This window comes from Macaca nemestrina, chromosome 9 (assembly GCF_043159975.1).
Source record: "Macaca nemestrina isolate mMacNem1 chromosome 9, mMacNem.hap1, whole genome shotgun sequence".
NCBI classification, from domain to species: domain Eukaryota; kingdom Metazoa; phylum Chordata; class Mammalia; order Primates; family Cercopithecidae; genus Macaca; species Macaca nemestrina.
The window spans coordinates 89,381,892-89,403,114 of NC_092133.1; the positions used below are offsets into that span (position 1 = coordinate 89,381,892).

General features: G+C 58.6%; 1 protein-coding gene across 4 annotated transcripts in view; it reads right to left on the bottom strand.

Annotated features, from left to right (window-relative positions):
- Positions 1 to 367: 367 nt before the first annotated feature.
- The window catches only part of LOC105486611 (RasGEF domain family member 1A), a 70,046-nt gene continuing 49,190 nt past the window's right edge, over positions 368 to 21,223 (bottom strand). For 3 of the 4 annotated variants that reach the window (XM_011749537.2, XM_011749539.2, XM_011749536.3), the window contains exons 2-13: positions 11,659 to 11,862; positions 9,022 to 9,144; positions 7,599 to 7,736; positions 6,458 to 6,679; positions 5,972 to 6,046; positions 5,487 to 5,579; positions 4,906 to 5,008; positions 4,748 to 4,827; positions 3,815 to 4,006; positions 2,779 to 2,902; positions 2,279 to 2,351; positions 368 to 2,072 (exon numbers count right to left, since the gene is read on the bottom strand). In XM_011749537.2, the coding sequence (XP_011747839.1) occupies positions 2,048 to 2,072; positions 2,279 to 2,351; positions 2,779 to 2,902; positions 3,815 to 4,006; positions 4,748 to 4,827; positions 4,906 to 5,008; positions 5,487 to 5,579; positions 5,972 to 6,046; positions 6,458 to 6,679; positions 7,599 to 7,736; positions 9,022 to 9,144; positions 11,659 to 11,856 (1,446 nt within the window). In that variant the 5' untranslated portion in view covers positions 11,857 to 11,862 and the 3' untranslated portion in view covers positions 368 to 2,047. Of the gene's footprint in view, positions 2,073 to 2,278; positions 2,352 to 2,778; positions 2,903 to 3,814; positions 4,007 to 4,747; positions 4,828 to 4,905; positions 5,009 to 5,486; positions 5,580 to 5,971; positions 6,047 to 6,457; positions 6,680 to 7,598; positions 7,737 to 9,021; positions 9,145 to 11,658; positions 11,863 to 21,223 lie in introns of those variants that run through there. The other variant, XM_011749535.3, reaches the window with a different exon arrangement.

A 21,223-nucleotide genomic window follows, 5' to 3' on the forward strand; every position in this document is an offset into this window, starting at 1 on the left:
TGCCCCAGAGAGGCCATCTGACTCCTCTGCAGTCACACAGCCCATACAGCCTAGCTTAACTAGGTATCCTGAACTTACGTGACCATGCGACCATGCAATACAGTAGCCAGTGATCTCTTTTTGGAGCTCACATTGAGGAAAGTAGGACTAAATGTGCCTCCTATAGCTTTTTTCGAGTCTTGCCTTATCCAGTGGAAAGCCCTTTGTCAGAAAGTGTTGCCAACTGGAGACAAAAGTCCCTTGCCCAGTCCCTCCTGGGAAGGCCACAGCAGGCCTGGCAGCCTCACCCTCCTCCCTGCCCCAGGGGACCCACGTCTCCAGCCAGCAGCAGGGCTGCCCCCTCACCATATACACATAGCAGGCAAGGGAGGGGAGTGACGTGTTCTTTTATTGAAGCAAGTATGTCCAGTCACACCAAAACTGACATCTTGCATTATGGTACAGCTTCATACTCAGAGTTCATCTTAAATACCAAAACATCAAATCAGGGTATGTATCAAATTGGGAAAATAAAGTAGCAAACATAGACACTGTTTCAAGTAGGTACTAGAACTGATCACCCGTGAAGTGCACGTGGATGTGTACAGAAACCATTCTAAGGCTGTATTCCAAATATATATTCTCAAGTTTTAAGCCTTTCTCATCTCAAAGACATAAACAAAGCAATATGTACTATCAATATACAATCTGTACTAGCTAGAACCTCAGAAAGTGCAAACACACTGTGACAATACAGTGGAACTATTCCTGCTCCACCCAGGACCAGAGGCATGGGCAGCGGGCCTAGGGCTGCCTCCTCCCCAGGCCCAGCCTCTCCCAGTGTCTTCAGGCTCTCCCAGGAGCTTTGGGAATTGGGACCTGGCCCATCCTCACCCAGGCTTCCCCATTAATCAAGGCTCCTGCAGAAGGCGGGAATGCAGAGAGGGACGAGGGTGCGGAATTCCTGCGAGGGAGACGGTCTGCGTGGATGGACCTCACGCTTTCTGAAGGACAGCTATCCTGTGCCACGGTCAGTAGTGCCCAGGGCTCACACCAGGAAGTCAGACATGGGAAAATGGAGTGTGCTCCTCTAGCTGGATGTAGAAAACACCTCTCAGTATTGGGCAGTTTTATCTGAATGAGCTCCAGCAGTATGGCCTGGTGAATTTTGTTTCTAATTCCAGTTAGGGGCGCTGCCCACCCAGGTGGGAGGAGGGCTGTTGGCTCCCTCCCCTCTGTAGGTAGGTTTCAAGACTAGCTCTAAATGTCACCACCCTGGAGTCAGCCGTGTATTTTTCTTCATCACAGCTCAGTGTGTCTTTCCGTCGCAGCCCAAAAACCTGACAACTCCATGCTTCCCTCCCTTATTTTTAGATTTCCTGCTTTCTAAAATGTAGTTGAAGAATGATTTGCTGGACACATTGTCACAGAAAATATGCTGCCAGGTGCCCCCTGCCCCTCCCTGACCCCACAGATCCCTGAAAGGAAAATGAAAATGTAAACTTTGGACAGCCTGTACTCAAAGGCTCACTTCCAGAAGTGTGTGGACGTGACCTCCCAGCCACCAGCCCTCCTGAGGGCAGGCGCCCAGATGGAGTGGGACTCACCGCAGCCCGAACCACAGAGCAGGAAGACCAGACCCCAGTACCCTCTAAGGCACTAACCCCTACGTCAGAGACACTGGCTGGAAAGGCGTCCGAGCAGGCAGGGCTCACGTTGGTTTTGGTTGGGTTTTTTAAAATATTTTTTTCATAAGATGTTAATAATCAAAAGTAGAAAATAAAAATCTACATTTCATTAGAATAAGATGTTATCATGGATGCCATCTCCCATGATACTCTCCCCTCTCCCTCCCCAAAGCAGGGCCCTGCCCTGTTATTTAAAATAAACAAAAAAACTTTGTAAGTGCCAAAGGTTGATGCATGAAATAATTACCATTTTTTTCTCATAAAAGTTATATACAAAATGGACCCCAACCAGTGAGGCCTCCTCATCTCAACCCACATCAGTCGAAATTTAAACCCAGTTAGTGCGCGTGCTTCCTCTGGCGTCACGGGCTGCATCCGCCTCAGGCTCTGTTCAGGAGGGTGGTCCTAGAGGGGGACAGGGGACAGGCAGCACTCAGGCCCGAGCAGGGCAGCGGGTCTGAGCCATCCTCAGCCTCCCACCAAACATGTCCGGCAGCCCCGCACCAGGGACGCGGCAGTGCCCAGGCCCCCTTTCCAGGAGGGTGACCCTTGTGCCCACCCTGAGTCCTCCCTCTTCCTCACAGACTCCCATGTCGCTGGCACTCTCCTACCTGAGGGTCTTCCAGCTGTCTTTTTCCATGTGGTTCTCAGGACCCTCACTTTCAAAGGAGGCGACGAAGAGAGCTGAGAGACAGGAAAGTCCCTCAGAGTCTGCGTCCCCATGCAGTGTCTGCCTGAACCCAGCTGTCCCTTCAAGGGTGCGGCCCAGGACAAGGGGACAGTGACCTCTGGCTGGGCTGAACACAGTTCTCTGCTGTGTGGGGCTCTCAGGCTGCCTGCTGGGGACTCTAGGAAGGTTCCTCGTGTTGCAGCTCCTGCCCTAACCCCATGTGACCCTCTCCAGTGGCCACTGGAAACTAAGTCTCTTGTCCTTCTCTTCCATCCATCCCACGACCCACCCTCATGCACACTCGCCCATGCGAGCAGAGCCAGGCCTGTGTGGCATGGAGCAGCCAGCAGGCCACCTCCCAGGGCAACCCCAAAGGGCACCGGGCCTGGACAAGGAGTCAGGTGGGGAGGGAGGCATGCTGCATTGGGAGGCAGCCCTCACCTTCCTCGCTGTAGATGGGCGCCGTGAGCAGGTAACTCTGAATCTTCTTGTCCTTCTCGAAGGGACACTCTACCTGTGTCCATGTCATGAACTCATGGATCTGTCTGGAGATCTCCCAAAATTTCTGAAGGGAGCAAAACCAACTGATGTTCATCTGTCACCTTAAGCACCAAACACTCGGTCAGGGCAGGGGACACAGGTTTTGGCCTCAGTCTCCTGCCCACTTCACTGGTCCCAGCGAGATGGGACAGCGGCCCTGCATGCTGACCCGGTGGCCATGGTGGCATGCCATGCAGCCTCACAGCCAGCAGGTGTCCCCCAAGGCCACTCTATCTAGCCCTCCACCTGGGCCATCAGGCCGGCAGCAGGGTCTCTGCCTCTCTGTGCAGGGACCCAAAGAAGGCCCTACTGATGACTCCAGCCTGGCAGGCACCCCATCCACACCCAGCCCAGTGGCGCCAACCAGAACATGTCATGATGTCCCTTCTCTGGGACCTTCAGAGGGATCCCTGCTCCTGCCCACCCCTCACCTGTGTGAGGTAGGCATCCGGCAGCCCAGAGCCGCCTACACCTGCCCTGCCACCTATGTCCCACCCTCCCATCCTCAGCAGGTGCCTTCAGGCCCACCAGGCAGGCTCTTCACTTCCATCTGGAATTCTCTGCCGCCTCCTTCCTACTCAAGTCCCTTCCTACCTAAACCCCTCCTGACTTCCAATCCCACAGGGGTGGACAGGGCTGTCTCCCTGTTGGGGCCAGGCTGGAACCACGGTCCTGGATAAATACAATTCCCTGTGACTCCAAGCTCTGCAACTAGGCCACCCACCCAGAAGTACAGACAGGCGCACCTCAAACCTCACAGTCAAACAGCACCCCTGACCCACCATAAGGCTTTTGGTCTTGAAGGCCCTTGTGAACCTCAGGCAGGGCTCAGGAAACCCACAGACCCTGACCCAGGGCTACTGCTGGCAGCTCCAGTAGCTCAAGACAGTTTCCACCTGGCCTGCCCTGTGCTGGGACCCCATGGGGCTGAGCTCACCTTGAAGTTAATGTGCCCGTTGGGTAGGTGGTTGGTGTGGATTTTGTGCAAGAAGTAGATGTCCTTAACGAAGAGGTTGAACACAGGGATGACAATCTTCTCACGGCTGCTGTTGGCCATCTGGGACCTCTGCGTGGCCCCCTGCAGGGCTGTGCGGTAGTTGCAGAAGTTGCTGGACGGGTCCATGTGATGCTGTGGGCACAGGGAGGACCTGGTGAGCATCACAGCCCCATGCCCCTCTGACCTGCTCAAGACACCCCTCTGCAGAGCAGGAGGCAGCAGACAGAGAAGGCACCTGCCCCCTGGGCAGCCTGGGAATTAGCACAGGGGAGGGGACGCCCAAGGTTGCCTGGCTGAGATCTGGAGCCAGGGCTTCTGAGTTCAGGTCTCGGCATCCTCTGGAAAGCCATAAAGAAGTGTCATTGCCCTGCCTGCCAAGCCTGACCCCCTCGCCCTCCTTCCTTTGAGACTTCCCTTTGCTCCTCTACTTAGATCAACATCTCCCAGACCTGATCAGCTCTACAAGACACATGCTTTGCAAAAATGGACTCTGTGATCACACACATCTGAGGAAGGCTGCAGATGATCCTGTCTGCCGGCCTCTGGGCCATCTAGACAAGCCAGGACCTGGAGACACTGACCAAGGAAAAGGCAGTGTCTTCCAACACAACCCCACTCTTGTCAAATTCTTGCTTAACCGCCTTCCACTCTGGAACTCGCCTTAGGCGATGCCGGGTCCGCCTGAAGTAACCGAGGACACCTTAAGTCCCCACTGCTGGAGGATGAACACGCCAGGCCAACTCAGCCAGCAGGTAGGTGCTGACCACAGGGAGAGGACAGCAGCTCCCCACCCCCACTGTCAGGGCCCCCTTCGAGCCGTTGCGGGACAAAGTGGGTGCAGCTCGCAGCTGTGACAGGGACTCAGGTGCCTACCTCCAAGACATCAAACTTGGCTGTCTTGACCTTGGACCAAGTTTTCTTCAGCCTCGCCACAGGACTGAGATTCATGCCAGCTGCAGAGGACAGCAGGTAGGGTCAGGGCTGGGGGGCGGGCCACACAGCAGTCCCACCCTGGGTGCCCAGTCACTCACAGATGATGGCCATCATGGAGTTGAAGTTCCCAATGTTGAAGCACTCCCGGGCCACATCAATGAAAAACTCCAACATGCGGGTCCGGTGTTTCTTCTTCACCACCTGAAAGGTGCAGGTGACCTCAGCACAACGCTGCCAGGGGACAGCAGGAGCTGGGGCCACCGGGCAGAGGAACAGAGGGGCAGGGAGGACCTTGGGACTTAGCTTCTGGCCACAGTGGGCTGGTCCAGGTCTATGGCTGCGTCTGGGAGGCCCAGACATGCGCACAGCCTATGCTCAGGCTCCTCAGTCATCAAAGGAAGGGCACCATCTGCCCCAGAGGGCTGTGAGGGCCTGCAAAGCCTCACACAGGCAAGAAAAATGGTGCTGGGCATGGGGAGCACTCCATGGACAGGGTGTCTGTTGTCACTGAAGGAATCGCTGTATGTTGGGGTTGGGAGACCACCAAGGCCCTGACAATGCAACAGGGACTTCGTGCGTTCACTCTTAAAGTTCCATCATCTAACTTCTGGGGCAGGATCAGGGCCTCGCTGGGTGTGGGCATGGCAGCCACCCCACCATGTCTGCCGTCGGTACTTACCCGGCACACCTCAGTGGCCACGAGCATGCTCAGGCAGTTGAACCAGTTGTCGTAGGCCTCCAGGCTGTAGGTCTTAGTCAGGTCCCCTCGGCACTGGAAAGGACACACCAGGTCATAGGGGGCCTGGAGGACCCTGGCTGGACAACTCAGTCCCCACAGCTGGCCCTGGTCCCCAGCCATGGCTCAGCCTACACTGCAGCAGCCTCAATCATGCCTGCCTGCTCCTTGCTGCCCAGTGCAGGGCTGGTAGGCCAGGCTGGCTCCCCAGCCCAAGTCTGTGACCTTTCCCAGCACTCATCATCCATGACCAGCACAGCCATCTAAGGCCTCTTGGAGCAGGTGCTAGGAGGGCCAGTGCCACATCCATCAGGGCTCATGGCCCAGCACTCCAGAGGCACTAAGTGAGGCCCACACCCACCCTGCATGGAGTGCAAGTGCCAGGCAGACAGGGCTGGCAGGGGTGCCACGGGCCTTGGCCCACTTACCCTGTGGTTGTCCAAGGAGTCCATGTGGCTGACGATCTGCATCAAGTCCTCAGGGTAAATGCTGCTGACCCTGTCCTGGGGTGGAAGACAGCAAAGGGAAGGTGACAAGCCTCCCCTGGAGAAGGGACAGCACTGCATAGGCATGGGCACAGGGAGAGGAGGAGCTGCCCAGGGCATAGGACCTTCACCTCCTCCCAGGCCAGTCCTCCATCCTAGGGCCACTACAGTCCCCACTGCAGGACGACGCTGCTCCAGCTCCTCCCACTGACACAGCACTGCTGTGCTCCTGAGGATGTGAGTGCCAGGCACAGAGGTGCCCGCCACTCAGATGGACACACACCTGGCATGAAGTGTAGCAGCTGGGACTGGCAAGCGGGCTTCCCTGATGGCTCAGTGTGACTAGCAGGGGCCTGCAGTGCTGTGCTGAAAGAGGCACTGTGGTCCCGCAGCCCCCGCCCCCTAGTCAGGGCATGAAGCAGCACTGACCAGCTCAATGTGAGTCAGCTGCTGGGCCAGCACCAGGGGGTCGCAGCACACGCCCAGGATGTCCTTCTGGGCGGCTGGTGGCTTGGTCTTGAGGATGGGCCCCTTGTCTACAGCCGGTGGTCGGAGCTTCTCGCGCAGTTCCTGGAGCTGGCTCCGGGCAGCCAGGGACAGCAACAGGCTCTGCGTCATCTGGGCAATGGCCTTCTTCACTGTGCCATTCTCCTGTGGGGTTGAGGGCAATAAGGGTGCCAGCATGGGCTGGCAGCAAGCCCACCACCACTGTGGGTAGGATCCATCTCACCTCCAGGGATGTGCCTGACCAATATGAGCCCACAGCTCCTATCTAAACCTCAGCCTTCAGGCCTTCAAGGACAAAGTGGGGCACAGTGTGGGCTCCTCTGAGGACTGCTGGGGAGGGGTCTCAGTGGGCTGTCCTGCTGCAGAACGAGGCTAAGGGCAGAGACAGGCTCAAGGCTGAGCTTTTGGGTCTGAAAAGCATGACTTTTTCAGAGGTGGCCCACTGAGGTGCTTCCTGCAGCAGGAGTGGCCCATAGAACAGTTCAAGGCATGGGAAAGGCTTCTGCCAAAGCCAGGAGTCTCTGCCCCCTAGGTGGGGGCAGCCTGGGATCCCTGGTTCCTCCTGGAGTACTCTAGGTGAACAGGAGCTGCTAAGCACTGGGAATGCTTCTACTGTGGAGGCCCAGTTGGCCCAGGCATCTCCAGTTTTCTCTCCACCAAAGGCAAGGGTGAAGACATTTGAAAAATGGGAGGCCTATTTAAAGCCTTACCCCCACCTCCTCTCACTAATCCAGGACAGGCAGAACCTTACAAACTCTCAATAGGCTCCCACTCCAGGGACAAGAACAGCAAGGGCCAGGAGAGGGTCGAGGCAATGATCGCCAGGCCTGCAACCGGGCTGCAAGGTCCCTGTGTGCAGTATCATGAGTGACCCTGGCCCACTGCTGGACAGCTGAGCTGTCATCTGGGGGAAGGGAGGTTGAATGGGGCCACCCAGCAACTCTCCTGGGGGAGTAACATGGAAGGGGACCACATACAGAATTATCCCCGAAGCCCCCACCCTCCCAAGGGCAGACCCTGACACACACCCAAGGACCCTGACCAGAGCCCAGAGAGCACTCACCTCGTCGCACTGGGTGACACGGTGTGTGATGGCTTTCAGCTCAGCCATGGCCTTCTCATCCTGGAAGTCATAGGGGAAGGCCTCCGTCCACTCCTTCAGGAGCTGCACGATCTTGGCTGAGAAGGACTTCAGCTTGGCCTGGGGCAGCAGAGGATACGGAGTGAGGCCCCACAGGGCAGAGCAGAGGACAAGATGGCAAATTGTGCAAGCTTCCCACATCCCCGAGCCACACCCCAGGGCCTGTGCTGGGCACAGCCCCCAACTGCGTGCCACCTGCAGTTTGGCCAGACCTGAACCACCACAGGACTCCTGTTTGGTTCCTTCTTCCTTTCCCTTAAGTTGGCTTTCTTTTTCACTTAAATAAACTTATATTCAAAAAACCTACCCCATCTCTAAGGTGACAAAAAACTAATTCCATTTGCTATAATGAGAAGTCACCCATAAAAACAATACAGTAAAATAATCCAAGCCAAGCCATCCAGTTAGAGGAGAGCTCCCGTCTGCCCCCCGCGGTTGAAAGCAGGGCGACAGCGCTGAAAGGGGTGTGACCCTGAGGAGAGGCGACGCGCCCCCGTGTCCTAGTCCACAGGCACGCACGACCCCACCCAGCACAGGGCCTAGAGCATGGGGACTGGCCCTCTTGGCTGAAACGACTTCGACCCTCTCGGAAGATGCCCGCGCTGCCTCAACCCCCATGGAGGGGGGACTGTGCCCGAGGCTCAGTCGCCGCGCCCCCATCCTCCAATCCCCTAGAACGCACCACGGGCCAAGCCCCTCCTGCGCCCACAAAGCCTTTGCGCCAGCCCACACCAGCCCACTCAGACCGCTGGACCTCCCCCCCGGCTCCTGCACCACCTAGTCCGCCCACGTTGCCGGCTCGGGCCTCCCCCTCCCACCACGCCCCTAACCCAACCCACAGCTCCATCCCAGACCTCACCCCAGCCTGGTGTGGCGCCACGCCCCAACTCAGACCCGCCCACAGCCCCAGCCAGGCCACGCCCCAACCCTAGCCCTGACCCCGCCCCCAGGCCCCGCCAGCCCAGCCAGGCCATGCCTAACCCTAGCCCTGACCCGACCCCGAGACCCCACCGCCCCAGTCAGGCCACGCCCCAACCCCAGCCATGACCCCACCCCCTGGTACTACCCTGGACCCCACCCTACAACCCCAGCTAGGCCACGCCCAACCCTAGCCCTGACCCCACCCCTGCCCCAACCAGGCCACGCCCCAACCCTAGCCCTGACCCCATCCCCTGGCCCCACTCTGGACCCCGTCCCACAGTCCCAGCCAGGCCAAGCCCCAACTCTAGCCCTGACCCCGACCCCTGGCTCCACACGGAACCCCGCCCCATGCCTCCAGCCCTTAGCCTTGACCTCACCTCCCGCCCCCTGCCCCCGCCCTTGCCCCAGCCAGGCCCCGGATCACCTTTTCAGGCCCAGCCTCCAGCTGCTGCTTCTGCTCCACACAGATCTGCCCCACACGGGCCAGCAGGTCATGAGGGGGCATAAAGACCCGTGAGCTCAGGAGAAAGGTGAAGATGTACGTCCTCTGAAGGCAGGAGACGGCGAGAGGGCGGAGGGAGGGTGAGGCTCGGCGGAAGCAGGCCCCCCGGGGGCTCACCGCGCTGCTTCACCTGGCCCGGCTGCTTCCCAGGCCCAGCACCGCCCGTCCGGCGGCCATGCCTTCGCCTGCCCGGTTCCCTTCGCCTTGCAGGCCCTTCCTCCTCTTACTGCTACCTCGGCCCTGCCTACCTAGGAGGCACAGCTCGAGCCCCGCCTCCCAGCAGCTCTCCGAGGGCTCCTAGCAGCCTTCCTCCACTGGGATTCTCCCCCTCTCTGCCCCAAGCCACCATAGGGCTAACCCCAGCCTGGGACGTTGGTAGGGCTCCATGGGGCTCGCTGCGCCAGGATGCAAGCCAGTTGCTTCTTCAGATCCTCGTGGGCCGGGCTGGAGGTCAGCGGTGGGGAGGGTGGGGGATGCAGGGAGGTTGGCACAGGAGCGGGGCCTATCGGGAGCAGGGCTGATCCATGGGGCGGGGCCTCATCAGCAGGGTCAGGCCCCATCAGCAGGGGCGGGGCCTGAGAAGCAATGGTGGTAGGGGTCCCTGCACTCTCTGACCAGCTCTGGGCCTAGACCCTGACTGCCAGAGCAGGGCCCCTCCATACCACATCCACATGCCCTCCATCGAGATCCTCATGGGCTGGGTTCTTGGGCCTTTTGTCTAATGAGGGTCAGTGTCTGTGGGAACTTCACTTTGGCTCCTGCTTGTGGACAGGGTAGACTTGCAGGTCAGGGAGACTGCCTGGGACTCCCTAGAGGGACTCTGCCCCACGTGGCTGCTGCAGGCTGGGCTGCCCAGGAGCCTCTGCCCCTACTCCCAGCCCAAATAACCCAGTTTTTCTTGCCCTAGCCAGAAGCAAGCCAGGTTGTATTTGCTGAGAGTACAGGCCTCCTGGAGCAGGACTCAGGGGCCTGGGCTGGCACTGCCCACCGCAGCCCTCCCTAGAGCACCGGGGACTCCTCTAACATCCTGCAAACTTCCCACGCCCTGCCCCAGGCTGTGCAGCATGGGGACTTGGGGGGTCAGAGCCAGCACATCTCTCAGGGTCCACCTTCTAAGGAGACAACCAAGATGTGGAGGAAAGGCCCGCCATGGAGCTCTTGGCCAAGGGCAGGGCACCCAAGGGGAGAGCCTGTGCATCTCCAAGGAGGAGCACGGAGACCATGTGTGTGTGTTTGTGTGCATATGTGAGTGTGTTCAGCTACCCGTGCACATGGGGAACGGTGGGGTGGCAGGGGAGGGGGTAGATGCTTGGCAGAGGAGCCAATGCCCAACTGGGCTCTCCTGCCCCTACCATCCCTTTGTCCTCTCCTGGGAAGCTGGTCAGATCCCAGGGCACAGGGACCACACTGGGTGACCGCCAAGTTGGCTCCTCTGGGGTAGGCCTCTGAGAGGGGCGGCTTCTCCAGCTGCGGCATGAGGCCCATGTCCCATAGACAGTCCTGCCCTGGACTAGTTCAGGGCCTTGGGCCTCTCCCCTGGCTCTGCCCTGTGAGCACTCACCAGCCTGTCTGCACTGCCATCTCCAGCCCCAGCCAAACCCTGACAGGGCTTATGGGACGGACAGAAGGACAGATGGAGGAGGAGGAGAAGTGGGCAACAGAAAGGCAAGGCCCCCTCACCCAAAGCCCAGAAGGCAGAGGAAGCCTGGCAGGTGGTGAAGCCAGGCTGACTGCAGCCCCGTTCATTGGAAGCTAGAGGGCAGCATCCCTCCCGCCCACCTCCCTGCAAGCTGTCTAACTCCCAGGCTGACTAGCAGGGCAGGGAGGGAGAGGGGGTAGCATGATGTGGGCAGGACTGGCCCTCCCAGAGGGTAAATGCTCAGCTCACAAGAGGGAGCTGGCAGGCCCAGTGCCACTGCTGCTAAGAGACATCACCCTCCAGGGAGAGGGAAGCCACACTTGACAAGGGAACGCTTTCTGTTCCAATACTGTATCATGCCACCTTGAGGTGAAAAGGGAGGATTAGGGTTGTTGCCTAGGAACAGTCCCCGAGTCAGCCTGAACAGTGCTCTGCTGACAGGGCACGGCAAGCCGGGCCATCTCCTCTTCATTCTGGACCACCAGGGTTTATGTACAAACCAGCTTCCCAGTTCAGCCCTAGGCTCCAGGACCTGGGCTGGGCGTGCCCTCGCCAGGACCCCAAGTGCTGGCTTTGCCCTTTAAAACTCCTCTTCCTCCTTGGAGGCCCTGCTCAGAACTCAGGGCCTTGCTCGGCCCTTGTGTGTTTCTGCTTCCCGTGTCCCCAGGATCATCTCCTCCTGCCTGGGGCAGCAGCAGGGAAGTCACAGCAGGTTCCCCCAGGCCCCCTGCTAGCTGGGGGTGTATGCAGAGCAGAAGGCAGAGAAGGCCCTGGAGGTGGGCCTGGGCCCTCCACTGCCCTGCCCCTCCTGCAGCCCCATCCAGCTCTACCACTCTGTGGGGGCCTCCCTCCCACACCTGACATCTGCTGGAGCCCAGGTCACCCCATTAGTCTCACTCCACAAGGCCCCACGCACTCACATCGGGGTAATAATCCACTGTGGGAACAAGGTGCTCCATCAGGGCCTCCAGGGACCCAGAGATGAGGCGTCCATCTTGGAAGATGAGGTCCCCGGAGCCACCACCGGCCCCGCCTCCACGCTCCCCCATGCCAGGCTGCACCTGTCCACTACAGCTGGGCCCAAGGATGCTGGAGAAGACAACGGACGTCTGGGGCATAGTTTCCTGGGAGAAAAGAGCAAGGACATGAGGCATCAAAGGCGCCTCCACAGCTCCACAGACCCTCCTCCCAGGCAGCCCGCAGCCTGCATGCATGTGCACAGGGGTGCGTGGCAGGGGCACAGCAGTACTGGCAGAGGGCACCCCCATCGCAGGGCAGGGGCAGGTGGGCTCCTCAGTGGTCCCCCAGCTGCTGCACATCTGATCACTGTGTCTTCAGCTCCCTGCGGGCCAGGCCTCATTCCAGGGCCCTGGACACTCAGAGCCAGCAGAGAAGAGAAACTCTGGAGAAATCGTCCGAGGAGGGACAGGGAGCCCGTGGTGGGCAGTCAGGGCCACCTGGGGTGAGAGGGCTGTGAACAACTGATGGGGCTGGCCACGTAGCTCCCAGGATAAGAAAGGAACACCCTAGGCATGAGGGACAGCGGGTGCCGAGGTCCTGACCCAGAGATGTGTGCAGCCGGGAGCTGGGAGGGCAGTCTGAGGACTCAGGGCCGGACACACAGGCTGCATGTGCTGCTTCGTGAGGTGGGAGCCTGGGGCTCTGAGCACAGTGGTCTGACTTGTGGTGGCTGCCGCGTGGACGGTGGGTCTTGCCACAGCCCAGGGAGAGCTTGCTCAGGCAGGTGGTAGCAGGAGTGGTGAGCAGGGCCACTCCACACGGTGAAGGTCTGGGGCCGAGCGGCTGACCAATATGAGGTGGGCGGGGCTGGAGAGAGATCTGGAACTGGCTTTGAGTGAATCTGAATGCTCCTGAGATGCAGATGTCTGAGCAGCTGGGCCTCCTGGCGGGCTCGGTGCCCACACTGGGACTGTCCTCCATGGCATGGCCCGCTGTGACGGGGCTCAGGGTCTCACCACACCCTGCAGCTGGGAGTTCTTGTGAAGCCTAAGGGAGTCTGAAGCCCTCTGGGCCTGTTTCCCCAGTGCCCCAGACAGCCAACCATGCCTGGGAGAAGCCAAGTGGAGACTGGGCAATGCAGCATTTGCCAGCCTGAGAGCCAGGGGTGGCCTGTCTATGGCCTTGTCTGCACACAGAGCCAGCCTCACCCTCCTGGCCCTCAAGGGAAGGCAGCACAGGTGCCAGCAGCTGAGGTCAGGTGGAGGAGCCAGGCCCTCCTGCCATTTTGGCCTTAGTTTCCCCTCTGGGCAGAGCATGTTGCCATGATTACTTCAGTGCCATGACAGGACCGTGGGCCCCTGCCCTGTAGGGGCCTTACAAGCAGAGAGCGGACCACCTGCCCGCCGCCCGCCCCCCATACACACACACACAGCACGTCCCTGTCCCTGCCACCAGGGAAAAAAGGGCATCCGGCCCAGATGACACTGGTTTTCCCACCAAATGCCTAAAGGTTTCCTTGGAATTCTTAGAAAATCCTTAGCAAGGAGAGCAATAACGCAACCAAAGGCCCCACGATGAGGCTGGGTGGAATCTCCAGGCCCCCAGGCTCAGTGCTGTCCCCACTCCAGGGCAGGGAGGTCATGGCTCAGACTCACACAATGCTCCCCTCAAACTCAGGCCAGCAGTGGTGCCTCACACAAGTTGGAATGCACATTCTCAGGCCTAGCCCCAGACCTGCTGGTCAGAAACTCAGGGTGGCCGCTTCTGTACTCCAACACACCCTCTACTCCAGCCCAAGAACCACTGATGTGAGCCAATCCTTCATTTTTCAGATGGTGAAACTGAGGCACAGTGGGAAGGAACTCAATTAAGGAAACTCCAGGAGTTCCAAGTCCAGCCTAGGTGTCACCACCTCCAGGAAGACTCCCTGGGTTTAACCTAGACTGTTGACCCACAAAGCCAGAAGTGGCTGTATCATTCACTTGTGTGTCCTATTGCTGGCCCAGGGTGGCACTCAGTGACCATTTGTGCAATGAAGTCACGAAGGTGGGCTCACAGACCCCTTGTTGCCCACAGCTGCTCAGCACTGTCTCAGGCATCTTACCTGAGGCCAATGCACTCTGAGACAACTTCCCCAAGATCACAGTTCTGGGTTCAAAAGGTGACCAGCAGGTGGTAACCTTGGTCAGTTGGGCCTCCTCACCCCAAGCTCTTGGAGTCATCAGAGAGGGCATTTGCCATGCCACTGGCCTCTCCCACTGCAGGCTGCTCTGATCAGGAGGTAGTATGTGGGGGATGCACTCTGACACCCCACAAACTCAGCCCCAGCGGATCCCCCACAGGGCAAGGCCACTCCACGTCCAGCCTTCAGAGAGACCTGCCTCAGTGCCGGGAGGCCTGCCTAGCAGCTGAGGAGCCAGCCTGGGGATCCGGCCCACTGGTCAGCAGCCAGAGAGGGGCTGGGAAGGCCACATGGGAGCTGGTCACCTTCAAGGGTGGGGGCCTGGAGGAGGAGCATGCAGGGATGTCCCAGGCAACCAGGGGTTCTGCACATGCTCACAATCCTTTCGGGGAGTCAGCAGAGCCTGAGGGGGCCCGTGTGGAGCCACACTGACCTGAGAGGTGGGGTGCTCTGGGTTCCTTCTGTCCTGCCACCTGGAGACCCACCTGGGGACATGGCCCAGTGCTAGGTCTCCTGCATTCAACAGTTTTAAACCAAGACCCTGCAGGTCTGGGGGATGCCCCATGAGCCTCTACCCCTGAAAGCTCAAGCCTAGCAGGGCCCACCCTGCCCAGCTATGGAGCACTTCGAGAAGGGCCTCCAGGGCTCAGTGCCAAGTGGAGAGGCAGGTTCACTACATGGCTTTTCCCGGGCAGGAATCCTGGCCCCACAGCAGGCCCACTCCTTGTTCCTGGGTGCTTCTGGCCAGCCCTCGACCTTCCCAGCTGTGAAATGGTGATGATGACAGCACTTCCCCTGCGGGGTCCCCTGCCGGCCACCCCCACCCAGCCCTGAGGTCACTTGTTCTTGCACCTGCTTCCTCCTCGCCCCAACAGCAGGGACAGGCACTTCGATGTGCAACTGCAAACCTGTGTATCTGAACAGCTGTGTCTACCCCCAGGCGGCCCCTTCCCAGGGAAGAACTGCACACTGGGCCCTTGGCTCCAGTCACAGCAATAGCGATCATGATACAGTGATGGCCAGGGTGCTGAACACTGAAAATGGCAATGCTAGAGTTGAAGAATCCCAGTTACTCCTCACAATCACCCCCTATGCTCCCAGAGAACCCTTTATTCCCTTACGCAGGTGAGGGCTCAGTAACTGCCCCAGGTCACAGCCAGAGGGCAGCAGTGCCAGGATTCACACCAAGCAAGCAGCAGGGGCAGGCAGGGGGCCCAAGTCTGAGCCTGGCTCCACCACCTGTCTTGGCTGTATCAAGATCCTCAAACCCTCGGAGCCTTAATTTCTTTGTCTATAAAATGGGCACAGGGAGCACAGGGGTTTGCAGGGAGGATCAGAGGAGCCCCTGTGTAAGGTGCTGGGTACCAGGTGGCTCCTCACCCCCAGGAGCTGACTCCCACCAGCATGATTGCTCAGCACCTCTCCAGCCCACACAGGAGGCACTGCTTATTCTAGACACACTGGCCGTTTGTGTCTGGGCACTGTGGAGAGCTCAGGAAGCCCCCCCAGGGCTAGGCAGAGACAGGGCTGTGGCGGGCCAGCTTGCTCAACCAGCATTTGTGGGAACCATCACCTCCACCCCAAGTCCAGCTGGGGCCGGCCTGGACAGAGCAGGCCACCCTGACCCCAGAGAACCAGACCCTGCATGGATGCTCTAAGGCCAGGTGTGGTCCCCGAAGCAGGAGCAGCACCTTCTCCTGAGCCAGAAACTGGTGGGATTGGGCCCAGTGCTCCCCCTTCAGGTAGCTCAGCTGCACACTAGAGTTCTAGACCCTTCCCCTACAGCCTCTCAGTTCCAAGTGTGGCCGCTGGACCTGCAGCTACAGCATGACCTGTCGCTTGTCAAAGTGCAGATCGCAAGTTCCAGGCCAGGCCTGCTGGGTCACAACCGCTGCTGAGCAAGACACCAGATGAATCATATGCAGGTGAATGGAAGGCCCGGGAAGCCCACCTGCGTGAGAGCCTCAGCCTCCAGGTAAGCTGCACTGGCTAACCCAGGGCAGGGGCCGGGTACAGAGGCTCATGCCTGTAATCCCAGCACTTTGGGAGGCCGAGGTGGGTGGATCGCTTGAACCCAGGAGTTGGAGACAAGCCTGGGTAACATAGAGACCCCTGTCTCTACTAAAATTCAAAGAAAAGTTAGCTAGGTGTGGTGGCACATGTCTGTGGTTCCAGCTACTTGGGGAGCTGAGTCTGGGGGATCACTTGAGCCCAGGAGGTTGAGGCTACAGTGAGCCATGATCATACCACTGCACTCCAGCCTGGGCAACAGAACCAGAGCCTGCCTCAATCAATCAATCAATAAACAAACCAGGGCAGGCCCTCGGCTGTAGTACGTGCACACCAGCACCACGTGGCGACTTTTCAAAGACACCGTGCCTAACCCCCACCCCAACAACTCTAATTTAACGGGTCTCGGGGGCAGGAGAGGCACTGGCATCTTCCACAGACTTCCACGAAGCACGGGGAGCCTCTCTCCTGCCTCAGCTGCTGCTGGCTGCATCAGACCCATCTCGAGGCAGCAGACCCTGTGAAGGGCTCAGGAAGCACCCTCCCCCTTCCCCCGGGATGTAGGCACAGACGGGGCCGGGGCCAGCCAGTGTGCCAGACCAACGTCTGTGGCAACCCTCACCTGGAAGAGCAGCAGCCCCTTGCAGGGAGTTGGGGACAGGCTTGCACCCTACACTAGCCCCTCTGACTCCTTGGAGAAGCAGCCCCTTGCAGGGAGTGGGGGACAGGCTTTCACCCAGCAGTCCCTCTGGCTCCTTGCAGCCCCTCCTCTGTTCAGGCAGGAAGGAAAGCGCCTCCTAATTATAGAGCTAATCAACACAGAAGAAACGTGCTCACAGTGAGGCGGGGAAGAGTGACTCACTGTCTCCTGGAGCACGCGCCTCACTCCCTTCTCACCTCCCACGCAGGGCCGGTGGGCACAAGGGCAGTCCAGAGGCCCAGCCTGCTGGTGAGAGAGGGGCCCTCTTCCATCTCGGGAGAGAGCCAGTTTCCATACTTGGCTTTACTTGGCTCTCTGGGGGCAACATTTGAGAAGGGGGTCCTCCCTGTATCTGAGCCCAAGTCATCCTGGCTGGGCCTTGAGGGTCACACTCCTGCCCTGCACAGCCTCAGCAGCACTGTGGGAGGCCTGGAGTGGAGGCTGCCTGAGAGAGGCTGAACCTAGAGACCCCTTGCCACCTGCCTGCCAGGATGCGCTGCAGCAGGCCAGAGGGGAGGCGGCAGACAACAAGGCACAGGGCTCTCCCCAGGCCTCCACTACTCCGCCTGAGTGTGGCTGTCCCAGCCTTTTCAGGCTCGACCCAAGGTGCCCCACTTGGCACATGTGCTGCTGTCCCCCAGAGGATGAAGTGACTCATGGGGTCCTGCTGCTGTCCCGCCTTGGTCTGCCACAGGGGATACTATCCTGAGAGGCCCCCACAGCTGCACCCCAGTCTCTCATGCCCTTGTCCGCAGCCCTGCACACCTGAGTCTGTTCCCGCAGTTGCAGATCTTGGGCCTGGGACTGCAGAGCATGCCAGAGAACAGGCTCTGTCCCCACACCTGCAGGAAGCCTCTGGGTGGCCCTGAGCCTGCTTCCTCGGCTGGACACTGGGTGTGGAATGTCTCGTCCCGCCTCCCTGCAGGGTTGCAGTGAGGTTGAAGTGAGAGACGGAAGTTAGTGCGGTTGTGTGCCTGGAGCGGAACCAGATATGTGGTTCTGTGCCGCCCACATCTAGGCCTTCCCTCAATGGTGCCCAGTGGCCCAGCACTGGGTGCCACTGCTTCTGACCTGTGGCCTCTGACCTAGGCCCTTAGGACCATGGACACACACGACACCGCCAGCCCTGGGAGAGGTTGGGGCTGGGGTAGGTTAACACCTTGTAGGAATCCTCACCCCAGAGGCACTGTTTTGAGACACAGAAGTTTCACAGAGCCTCCCCAGAGATGACTGGGACACCAGCTGATGTTGGAACACATCCTGGCATCTCTCCACTCGCTCCCGGCCTCCCGCTGCCCAGGACTGTGCTTCCCAATAAAGCGAGCACAGCCAACATTTCCCTGAGCTCTGATCTCAGGTCTAAGATGGGCTCTGAGACCTTGCACCACCCCGTAGAGTGAGTAGGGTAGAGGAAGGGCTGTCATCTGGTTTCTCAATCCCCTCTGACTCTAGAACAGCCACATGCTGATGGCGCCAAAGTGCCAGGAGGGGAGAGGCCAGGAGCCTGCATCCACAAGTGGGCCAGGCCTCCCATCGGCGGTCGGCCTGGGGCAGTTCCTCCGTCTGTGTGAGCCTTAGTGGCACTGGCACCTGAACCTCATGGTGGCTGTGGGGAGGGCGGGGGTGGCAGGGACACACGTGGAGTGTGGCTTCCAGCCTAGCATGAGTGCTCACACGCGGGGCGTGCTTCGGTGCAAGTGAACGCTGCTCTCGGGGCTCTGCTCAGCCTGGGTGAGGGACTGCGGGAACACAGCCCTGGATCTCTGGGACCTTTTGCAGTGGGTATGTTCTGGAGCTTGGCTTCAGTACAACTCAGGGGAGAGGCACTTTTAGGGGACATAGCCTAAAACTTTAGCTTCTGAATATTCACAGCTCCCCCCACAACACTCACACACACAGGTTCACACAGGTGCACACATGCACACACAGATGCACACGCCCCTTCACACCAAGGAATACACTGTGCCAAGCACGCAGCACTGAGAGTGGAGGGCACTATGTTAAGTGGAGCAAGCCAGGTACGGAAAGACCAACACTGCATGTTCCAACTCAGGTGGGAGCTGAAAACCTTGGTATCATGGAGGTAGACAGTAGAATAATGGCTACCAGAGGGCAGGAGCAGGAAACAAAGATAGCTTAGGCAACCAGTACAGACGCACATTTAGATAGAAGAAATAAGTTCTAATATTCCATAACAGACTCAGGTGGCTATAGTTTGCAGTAATGTATTACATACTTCCAAAGAGAGAGAAGACTTGAAATGTTCCCAACACATAGAAATGATAAATGCTCGAGATTATGGACACCCCAAATACCCTTCCTTGATCATTACACACCCCGTGCATGTAAAAAATACATGTACCCCATAACTATGTAAAATACTACATATGAATAAAAGAAAAGAATAGCTTGGGGAGAGGAAAAAAGCATAGAGAGCAAGAATGGAAGTGGCTAGACCAAGGGTCCAGGGTGAGAAGAGGGGAGGGGGCAGCCAGGATGTGAGAAACTCCAGCCTTTTAAGAAAGTAAGAGGGACCCTATGCAGCCCCAGTGCCATGAGAGATCCTGGGAGAGAGAGGAAAAGAGGGATATTTTTGCCAAAGAGTATGAATGACATTCCTTTTTGCAGCCTCTTCAAGAGACGTTGGAGAGTTTTTTGTTGTTTTTTTTATTTTGAGACAGAGTCTTGCTCTGTGACCCAAGCTTGGAGTGCAGTGGCACGATTTTGGCTCACTGCAACCTCCACCTCGCAGGTTCAAGCGATTCTCCTGCCTCAGCCTCCTGAGTAGCTGGGATTACAGGTGTACACCACCATGCCCAGCTAATGTTTGTATTTTTAGTAGAGACAGAGTTTCACGATGTTGGCCAGGCTGGTCTTGAACTCCTGGCCAGTCTCAAGTGATCTGCATGCCTCAACGTCTCAAAGTGCTGGGATTACAGGGTTTAGCCACCGCACCCAGCCTGCTACCCAGCTTTCTAATGTGGCCCATGCCTGCCCCCCAGGCAGCACACAGAGAGAGGCCATCTGCCTCTGGCCTCATGTGTGCAAAAGCTGGATGCACTCCTCAGGAGGGGCAGCCACACAGCATGTACACCTTTCCTGAGCTGATGCACAGTCCTTCCCTCCACTCAAACTCCAGCCATGGGCTCTGAGACCTTGCACCCTGCCCTGTCACCCAGGAGCCCCTGAGAGCTGCAGCTACGATGGAGGCCTAGTGGCTCCCAGCTCACACCTGTGGCCTCACTGCAGCCAGGCCCTGATGTGTGTGTCATCTTCCTGTGCACCCACTCATGTGTCCGGGCCTGGGCAGCAGCTGGGTCCCTTCCCACTCCCGAGTGTTCTTTCTGTGTCCTGCACTGAGGATGCCCAGCAATGAGGAGACCCAACAGAGCCACGGGAGGCCTGACACCACTGTGGCCTCATAAAAGACCCCCGGGGAAGGGGGACGCAGGGGTCAATGAGTATTGACCCACCCTGCCCCCCTTCAGGGGTGTGTGCACAGAGTACGTCTGTCCAGCTCCCCAAAAGGGACTATGGGAGGAGCATCAGAAGGTGGCCCCATGGGGTAACTAGCCATCCTCCAACACCGCCAGCCCCACCACAGCAGAGTGGGGACAACAGGGCAGGAGGGGACAAAGTCTCCTGCACAGCCAGACATGAACAGGGTCAGGCCTCCGTTCAATTTCAAAGGGAAGAGCGGTCTAGGGCAGGATTCTAGCACACTGTCGGAATCTAGCACACTGTCGGAATTCTAGGACCCCTTCTGGATCCTGGAGTCTGCAGTTCTGGAAACTTCCAAAGCAGGGATTCGCCTTCACTTGACTAACTTTGCTTTGCTTTAAGTGTGCATCATTAGGAGTTAGAGTGAGCCGTGTGCTGCCATTCCATGACTCATCTCAATGCAATTCTCCCTCATCCAGGGAGGCAGCCCAGAGAGGCCCGTTTCTCAGATGGGAACACTGAGGCTCAGCTCACAGGACCCACGAGGCCGTAATGTGCAGGTCTGCCCAGGTCTGCCCAGGTCTGCCCTGCTGTTACTCAGACCTCAGCATTACCCCTGAGAGCGCCTGGCGGGGGCATGGCCCCCCGAGCATCAAGTGCAGGCTGAAGCCCTGGCCCAGACGTGTGGACAAGTACACATTCCCATGACCTTCTGCAGATGATTCTGGGGACCGATGAGCTCTCAGAAGCTCATCCGTGGACCTCAAATTAAGAAACTCAGCTTCCTGGAAAACTGGGACAAAAACAGCCCTCAGGGCCCATCATGCATGAGTCCCAGGGATCTGCCAGGAGGTGGAGGAGGGGCTCGAGCCAGCCCCCTGCCTCTGCCAGCCTTGGCAGGGGGGCTTCTTTCTGAGGCAGCACGTGGGCTTCTATTTTTTAACCTACTCAACAAAAACGGAGACTATTTTTAGCTCAGCAAGCTGCAGGGCATCACAATTAGCAACTGAAAATTACACATCTCGCCTGTCTCCCCTCTCTTGGCTGGCGGAGAAAGCGTGCTCCTGGAGGGAGCCGGGGGCAGCCCTGTGCCATGACACTGGTGGGCCTCAGGAGGGGAGGACGCACGCACCTACCTGGGCTGGGCTGGATGCATGCCATGGACCCAACAGAATGGGCCGTTTGCCCTTCA